At 50.7% G+C, this 8,532-nt stretch overlaps 1 protein-coding gene across 1 annotated transcript in view; it reads left to right on the top strand.

The window, feature by feature from the left end:
• The window catches only part of THRAP3 (thyroid hormone receptor associated protein 3), a 14,151-nt gene extending 9,375 nt beyond the window's left edge, over positions 1 to 4,776 (top strand). The window contains 4 exon segments of the mRNA XM_010008195.1: positions 1,683 to 1,867; positions 2,462 to 2,654; positions 3,301 to 3,450; positions 4,555 to 4,776. Coding sequence (XP_010006497.1) covers positions 1,683 to 1,867; positions 2,462 to 2,654; positions 3,301 to 3,450; positions 4,555 to 4,776 — 750 coding nt within the window.
• Positions 4,777 to 8,532: the final 3,756 nt, after the last annotated feature.

The following is an 8,532-nucleotide window of genomic DNA, read 5'->3' as shown; positions in this document are numbered from 1 at the left end:
GAAACCTTACTTGTTTCATGTTTGTTTTAGATTTTTTCCAAACACACTTGTGGCTTGACATGGACGATGGTGAGATGGATTTGATGGGCCTGAACTCTGAGCATCAGCTTGGCAGAGTGTGTTATAAACCTGGTTTCCAAACAGCTCGCCAGCCTTCCGTGAAACAGACGTGCCCTCACAAACCCAAATAGGTGTTTGCTGTACCACATAAGGGAGCTGCTGCTGATTTTGTCACTTATCTGTCATCCATCGTGTTGGGAGCAGTTTTATTCTCAGAGTAGAAATTAAAGCTCTTTGCCTGGGGAAAGTAGAAGAGCAAAATACCAAAACAAAACGCCTGCTCTCACTCCTGCGTTATTTGACATATTTATTTAAACAAAAAAGTGGTTAGAAACTCATGTAAGTAAAAAATTTAATAGCTAGAGAATTACTAATCCTTTTGTATTTAATTCAAGACGATTAATATGATGTATGTTGCCTATCAAGTCATGCAGTTCCCAAGATTAGTCTTGTGTCCATACAATAGCAGTCGCTGAGCACAGCTGTGGGGGCTGCATGTTGTTGTCAGCAGGGTGGTGTACAGGTTTCCCACAGAGGTGCTGCTGCTCAGTGCAGGGGCAGAACCACAGCCACTCTCTGCTGCTCCTCTGTGAGCAGGCAGCAGAATCTGATCCAGGGACCACTGGGCTTAAAGTACTCACAGGCAACACGAGTTCCCTTTTCCAAAGAAACTGTCTTAATTCATTAATTAAGTAGTAATTTAAATAAAACTCAAAGCAAGCATTACCAGATTATTTTTGTTTAAATTAGCAAGGTAAAAATATAACAATAAACCATCTGGTTGTTGAGTGTTTATCATGCAGTTGGTGTTTGCTGTGTGCAGCACCAGGCTCAGCTCACACTAGTGGGCTGGCCAGGGCTGGGTGGACAAACACATTCTCCATCTGTGGTGACTACTTGGCATCTTCTACACATGCCTTCCAGTCCCGGGGGCAGGAGAGCTGGAGGGGATGTCTGCCACAGACTAAATCTTCGACAGATGAGTGAAAGGCCCCATCCTGGTGGGATGTTTGTGTTCTCACACGTGCACTTGGTTGCTGCCTTTCCCCAGCCTCCATCTCCTACCACATTAATCAGTGATCACCATCTTGGGTGTCTCCAAGCACCAAACAGCTGAAAGCTGCTTCTCCCTAAGCATTGTTTCCAGACCTGGTGGTTAAAATCCCTCCATCCTGCTAGGTGTTGCCTGTCAGCAGGACAGGGAGGATGCTGCTCTTCCCTAACAAGCCTCCACAGGTTGACACCACTGACATGCTGTAGTTCTGATGCATAATCAGTGGGATTGGATTTCCAAGTTCTCATCTCTCACTGGCTGTGGTGTTCAATAAGTGTCAGCTTCTGTGTTTCTCCCTCCCCCTGTTTCAGACAATTTATTCTAATGCTGTTTAAAAGAGCAGAATAGAACTTCAAAAGCAGTGATCCTAAAAAGCTGTAGGAAAACTGAATTCTGGCAAAGGCTTATTTTAATAGTGCATTATTTTACATCTTAAGATGGATTATTGATTAGTGTTCAGATAAACTCCTGTTCTCCAGAAGTCTGTGCAGTCAGTAGCAAAGTAATGGTGCTGACCTGGTGCTCTGTAAACCCTGGCACTAAACTTCCCTCTTCCCTGCATTTCTAGGCTGAAGGGAAATATAAGGAGGACCCTGTTGACCTGCGCCTTGATATTGAGCGCCGTAAAAAACATAAGGAAAGAGATCTTAAACGTGATAAATCCAGGGAGTCCGTGGACTCGAGAGATTCAAGTCACTCAAGGGAAAGATCAACTGAGAAAACGGAGAAAAGTCACAAAGGCTCAAAGAAAAAGTATGTAGGAAACCTAATAGCCATTTCCTTCTGCCTTTCGTGTTTCTGCTGGTAAGGCTGGAGTCGACACCGTGTACATGCACTTGTACACCTTGTGACATAACTGCTCCAGTGGCATCAGTTAATCCTCTGCCTGTCTTCTTGATATCATTATAAATGAAACACTAAATAATTGTTAAAGGTAAATGAGAAGGCTCCATGTGTCAGAATGGGTGAGTCACCTTTCCTTCTTGTTCCTGTTGTGTAATAGAGAGCAGCCATGTTTAAATGACTTTGCTTTAACCTTAATCTAATACTTCTCTATTAGCTTAATTTTCTGTTTGACTAAGGCTCTGTAGATGTATGCTCTTCTCATACAAGAGGGTGTAAACACTTCAGAAAGAGACAATAAGTTCCTTCTGGAGAAGACTTGGGACCCATGTTAGGTCTGTGTGTTGTAGCTGATTCTTAGCTCGTACTGTGGCTTTTCCACTGGAAAAGGAGAGCATTGCACTGTAGAGAGTGATAAAGAAATGGTTCTGTAGCAAACAAGTCACAACTGAGTTGTTAACCCTGTTGCTGTCCCCTCACCTCCATTTCCTATCACTGGAACAGGAAACACCGACGGGTACGTGAGAGATCCCGATCCAGCTCCTCATCCTCGCGGTCCTCTCATTCAGTCAAAGCAGAGGAGTATCCTGAGGAGACTGAGGAGAGGGAGGAAAGCACCACAGGCTTTGACAAGTCCCGACTTGGGACTAAGGAATTCACTGGTCCAAATGAGAGAGGAAGAGCTAGAGGGACCTTTGTAAGTGTTCTCCACCCCCCAGTGTATCAGTTCCCAAAGTGGTCAAGAAGTGGCCGCTGTGTTTTCCTTTTCCACAGTGAAAACATAACATAAAGGAGAAACCTCAAAGACATGGCCTGGTTGTGGATAATGAGCCAGAACAACACGATTGCTCCAGATCTGGAGCACCAACCAGGTGCTGAGAATATAGTCTGGGCAGTTGAACTCAAGTTGTGTGGAGCAGAATCAAGCCTGGAAGCTTTTGTGCTGTAGCAACTGCTGAGCAACCTGGATGATCAGCGTGACGTGCACCAGCCAGTGTGGGTTAGGTCACCAAAAGGACTGCTGGTCACAGCCACACCTCATGTGCAGTAGTTGTGCTTTCATTATGTGATGTCTTATGTGCATATGGTCCTTGTCAGGTGCTTTCTCTTGGGTGTTCTGGAAAGGCCTCTACATGATCTTGAACAGCTGTAGAGAAACTGTTCTACTGTGTGATCAGATGAGCAGGAGAACCCTAAAATGTACTGAGATGCTGTTTTCATGAAGGGTTAAAGGTGTTATTGGATAGTTAGAGAAGAGGTCTTGGACATCCTGGAAGCTGCCTGGGGGTGGGAGGGCAATGACTGCAACCATTTTAATTTTCTTTCATGTTTTGCCATTGCAGCAGTTCCGAGCAAGAGGCAGAGGATGGGGCAGAGGCAACTTTTCAGGCAACAATAACAGCAACAGTGGCGGCAACAACGACTTCCAGAAGCGAACCAGAGATGAGGAGTGGGATCCAGAGTACACACCCAAGAGCAAGAAGTACTACTTGGTATGTGTGAAATGCTGAAGCACATAAGTACACCCTGGTATCTCTGGTCTTGAACCCTTTAGAGGTGAAAGCCCAGCTGTCTTTGAGCTTCCCAGTCCGCCAGGTTAAGGCTTCATGTGACACAAGAAGCTTCTGGCTCATGACTAAAGAGAACGTGTTTCTTGCTCATTGTAGGGTGCTTTGCAGTTAAGTGAAATCCTAAAGGCCAGTTAAAGAGCACGTGTTTGACAGTGCTGTGGAAACCACAGCTTGAACCTGTTAGTCTGTGACAGGTGGCCACATTTTCTTGGTCCTGCTAGCCCTATGAAGTGCCCTGCTTCCTGGGTGGGTCAGAACAGTTCTGTTTCCTTTTGGTGCCAGCAGTCTGCTGTACTAATGGGTATTAATCAAGGACAACCCTGGATGATGTTGTGCTGTGAGGAACAGGCACTTTTAAAACCACACTTAACTGGTTTTTTTTCTGGTTTGGGGCACTGGAGTTCCCTAAATCTCATTAAATAATGCAGTATTTCAGTCTTGTTCCTCAAACAAGAAAGCCTTGAATATTTATTTTTCTGCATTTTTCTCTGATCTTACTGAAGGAAAATTGTAATTTGGGGGGTATCCAGGCTCTACACTGTACTTCATGTATAGAAATGGGTCAGTTTGAGCCTAGTGACACAGTCCATGTCAGCTTGTACCAGCTGCATCTGCCTTGGCTCATGCAGAGCATTCCTGGAAGCAGCAGGTGTTGTTAAACTCAGTACCCAGCAGTAAGGACTGAAGCTGCCAAAGTGTTTTGATTGGCAAGAAAATAAAGGGGAAATGTGTAGAATATCTGAATTGTGAAGCTGCAGTGGTACTGCAGGCCCTGACACCTTCCCCTAAATGCTCTCTAACTGCCTGTCAGCCAGGGCAGGTTGTCGTGCTCCAAGAGCCTGTGCAGCTTTCCTGCTGTTCTGCCCCAAAACGAGCCAGAATGTCTCGTTAGATGGCAGCATTCCCTGTGGCATAAGCACAGCAGCCTGGCTGGTGCTGCAGGCTTGTGTTTCCCAAGCCAGTTTTCTTGCTCTTCTGCCATGGGTGGGTGGTGTGTTCACCTGCTGTCCCTGCCTTCCCGTGCAGCACGACGACCGGGAGGGCGAAGGCGCCGACAAGTGGGTGAGCAGAGGCCGCGGCCGGGGCGCCTTCCCCCGGGGACGGGGCCGCTTCATGTTCCGAAAGTCCAGCACCAGCCCCAAGTGGGCCCATGACAAGTTCAGTGGAGAGGAAGGAGAGATTGAAGATGACGAAAGCGGAGCAGAGAACAGGGAGGAGAAGGACACCCTGCAGACCACGGCCGAGTAGCCGCGGTGCCGGCATGTTCCGAGGGCCCTGGCGGGAAGGGGAGCAGCACCAGGCTGGTGCTGGAGGTTGTCAGGGTGATGCCAAGTGCTGAGCAGAGCCCCGGGGAGGAGCTCTGCAACAGCCCCACCTTAACTGCATTTCCAGGGTGCAGCCTCCCTCTGCGGGGACGGGAACTAATCATTCCTTTATGCTTGGATCTGCTCCTGGAGTAAATCTTCCCAAAGACTTACCTTCTGGACTGAGTAAGGTCAAGTGTAGGGTGAGATCCTAGATGTTCTCTCACCTGTGACCTTATTGAATGGTCGGTTATTTTTCTGGTAACAGATTTGAGGACAATGTGGATTTTGGTTTGTGCCCACCTGAACCCAATAGTCTTGACATTTTTGTTTCTCTTTTATAATTTGAAATAGTCAAGGTCGGGACTAACTCGCCAGTTCAAATTTTTCTCCCCTATTATGTATTCAATTTTTTAAATTCATACTCTACTTATTTTAGGCCTTTACGTATGTAGTAACATCAAGTAAATGATAATTTTGGAAACTATTTTTGGTTCTTATAAATAAGAAAACAATGAAGCATGTGAATAAACATCTAAATGTTAACTCGTTGGGACCAAACTGCTATGATTTCTTTTTAAACTTTTTTTTTTTTTATGTAACTGTTGAGTTTAGGGCCTTTTAAAAATGATTATTTTCCTTTTATGTTGAAAGTTAACAAAATTAGCATGGTTTAAGAAAAAAAAAAAAAAGACAAAAAAAGACACCCTACTTCTCACCACTGTGTGTGTACAGTGTTAGGACTGGTGTGTGTTGGAGTCCCAAACTGCTTGTAGGCATTTTGTGTATCCTCTGTGCAGCTGGTTGTGAACTTGAGTGCTCTTTCCAAGGCAACATAGTTTTCTAAGAAACTTCAGAATTCTACTAGGTTAAAAATATAAAAGGAGATGAGAATTTTTCAATATTTTTTATTAATCTTTTTATAAAAGCAAAAAGGCAAATCCCTCCTGTGCTGGTTAAGGACGGCCAGTCTGTTGTATTTCTTTTTATCTTCTACTTTAAAATATTCTGAAGAAGTTTGCAGGTGGTTCTTGGGCCAAGCAGGAGAGGCCCTGTGTGCACGTGCTGTAAAGACACTGCTCTCCTCCCTCCTCCTCCCCCTCCCCAGGATTGCTGTGCTGTTTCCCCACACACACCAACTAGAGTTTGGTTTGTTTTGACTTGAACAGTTCCTGTTTAGCAAAGCCCTGAAGTTTGTTTATGCAAATAAAATACAATAAAAGAAGTAGTAGGTGTAACTCTGCTTTGTTTTGTGTTCTGAGTTGGGGGCTCTAGGTGCCTTTGGAATTGATTGGTGAGGCCAGAACCAGGCAGCAGGGGGGTGTTCATGTTACCCTGAAGTGCTGTAATTTAGCAACTAAAAGTATCCAGCTGCTGTTTTTAAGTGGTTACTAGAGCTTCTGCCATCTTTCTGTTCCCTGGGATTGCAGATGAGGGAAGAGGGGTGACAGCCCCAGCCCTGCTGCCCCTAGGGACTGTATCACCCAGGAGCAGGGAGACCAGCTCTATCCCTGCTCTAGAACCTGACTGCTCCCTGAGGATCCTGGCTCTGGGCAGCCTGGTCATACACCAGCACTGAAACCAGTGCTGGGTGGGTGCAGTGGAGATGAGGGGCTCCAGTGGGTCTGTGGGGCTGGGCCAGGGCTGGGGTCCCTGCCTTGCAGGCCCAGGGCTGCCTCATCCCTGCCCAGCCCTGCTCTGCCACAGCTGATGCTGGCACTGCCCTCCCATGTCATGAAGTCAGTTGAGTGTGGCCATCAGGCCCTGGGGCCTTGGTGTCCTCTCAGGATAGCCAAGTGGGAGGTCGGTTGGGGCAGCCAGGGCTGCCCCTGCAGGGGTGAGCAGGAGGAGCTTGGGGCACGGGGATGCAGGGAAGCAGAGGTGCTCTGCTTCAACTTCCTTCCCAGCACAGAGCTGATTTCCTCCAGTGTCACGTGCACAGCGTGGGACCGTGGCAGAGGGAGCTCAGCACCCCAGCTCAGCACCCCAGCTGTGGGCAGCCCTGTACCCACAGGTAGGGTGGAGCGGCCGCGGCTCTGGGGGTCCCATGCCCGGGGCTGGGGCTGCACTGCTCCCAAGCTGTGCTGGTGCTCTGGGAGCTGGGGAAGCTGCAGAGGAGGAGCAGGGCCAGGTGGGATGCTGGGCAGCTCCAGGCACCATCAACCCTGCTGGGACCGATGGAGCCCCAGGGCCCGTGGAGCTGCACCCTGAGCCCTTGGGCAGGTGCCCCCATCCCCGAGGCTGCAGCTGCCTCTGTGGGTGGTAAAACCCACGGACTTGGGTGCCTGCAAGGCTGCAATGGTGAGGGCTGTGCTGGTGGTGGCACAGACCAGGTGGGGTCAGGATGGCACGCTACAGGGCCGGGGTGGTCCATGGGTACATGCCTATGGCCTGAGGCCCCTTATCAAGTTCTGCTGGAGGGCCTGTCCTGGTGGGACCCCAGGGCTTGGTGGCAGAGGGATGCTGCAGGTGATGGCAGGAGGACATCCTGCCCGTGCTGCTATGCTGGGGAGGTTTGCAGCCATGCACAGAGGAAGCACCGACCACAGCGGGACTGGGTGCAGGGCTGGGTGTGGGGCTGGCAGGAGGGGCAGCTGCTCCTGAGCCAGCAGGCAGGGCCCTGGGCACACGTACTGGGGGCACTGGGGCAGAGCTGCCACAGGGCTGGCTGGGTCCCATGGAGCCTGTTAGTGTGGGAGATGGTGCTGGTGGGAACCACGAGCCCAGGAGCACCGTGGGAGCACCTCTCCATTGGGCCTGCCTCCCCCTCAGCACCCCCTTGTCCCCCCCACATGACCCTGAGCCCAAGGCCCCTGGCAGGAGCAGGGTGTGGGATGATGGAGTGTCCTCTGGAGACCATGGCTGAGCAAGACACCACGTCCCACCCAGCCAAAGGGTCCGTGGGAGAGGAGAGGCCATGACGAGTGTCCTGCAGCACCTGATGAGCCCTTTGCTCCCTTGCAGCCTGTCAGGCAGTGAAGGACAAGATACGTGAGGAGAGGGAGCGCCCTGGGTGAGTCGTGAGGGAGGATAGGGATGGAGGTGGGAACAGGGACATGGATGGGGATGCAGACAGGGATAGGACGCGACCCCTGTGCCTGGGGCAGGTCCTTGGTGCAGGGGCATGGCCATGGCTGGTGCTCCCCTCACCTCCCCCATCAGGAAGCACTTCCTGCCCTGCAGGCGGGGCTGGCTGTGCCGCTGCCACCCGGTCCTGCCTCCTCTCCCCAGGGCTCCTGGCACTGGTGAGGATGGAGCCGGCCAAGCTGCTCCCCAGCAAAAGGATGGCTCCTGCACCCCCCGTCCCTGCCAAGGCCAAACCAGCCCCCTTGCTGGTGAGCAGGTAGGACACGTGGCTGTGCTGGGGTGTCTGAGGCCACCGCGATGCTCCCAGTGCTGTGGGTGTGCTGATGTCCCTGCCTGGTCCCCAAGTGGGGCTGGTGCTGCCCATGGGAGGTCCAAGCATGGTCTGGCTGTGCCACTTCCCTGCCTCTCCTGTCCCAGGCCCAGTGACCCCCAGCCCTGCACCTCGGCCGACATGGAGCGGGGCAGAGCTGCAGACCCAGGTGGGTGCTGGCACTGGGCACCACTGGCACTGTGGGGCCACATCCTGTGCCCACACTCTCTCTTTGGCAGATGCTGGTGGCTTCGACGCGGTGGCGGTCACTGCAGCCAGGCTGAGCCACCCCACGGCCACACG

This window comes from Chaetura pelagica, unplaced genomic scaffold (genome assembly GCF_000747805.2).
Source record: "Chaetura pelagica isolate M959 unplaced genomic scaffold, ChaPel_1.0 scaffold1312, whole genome shotgun sequence".
Classification (NCBI taxonomy): Eukaryota; Metazoa; Chordata; class Aves; order Apodiformes; family Apodidae; genus Chaetura; species Chaetura pelagica.
This window is presented reverse-complemented; position numbering and strand designations above follow the sequence as displayed.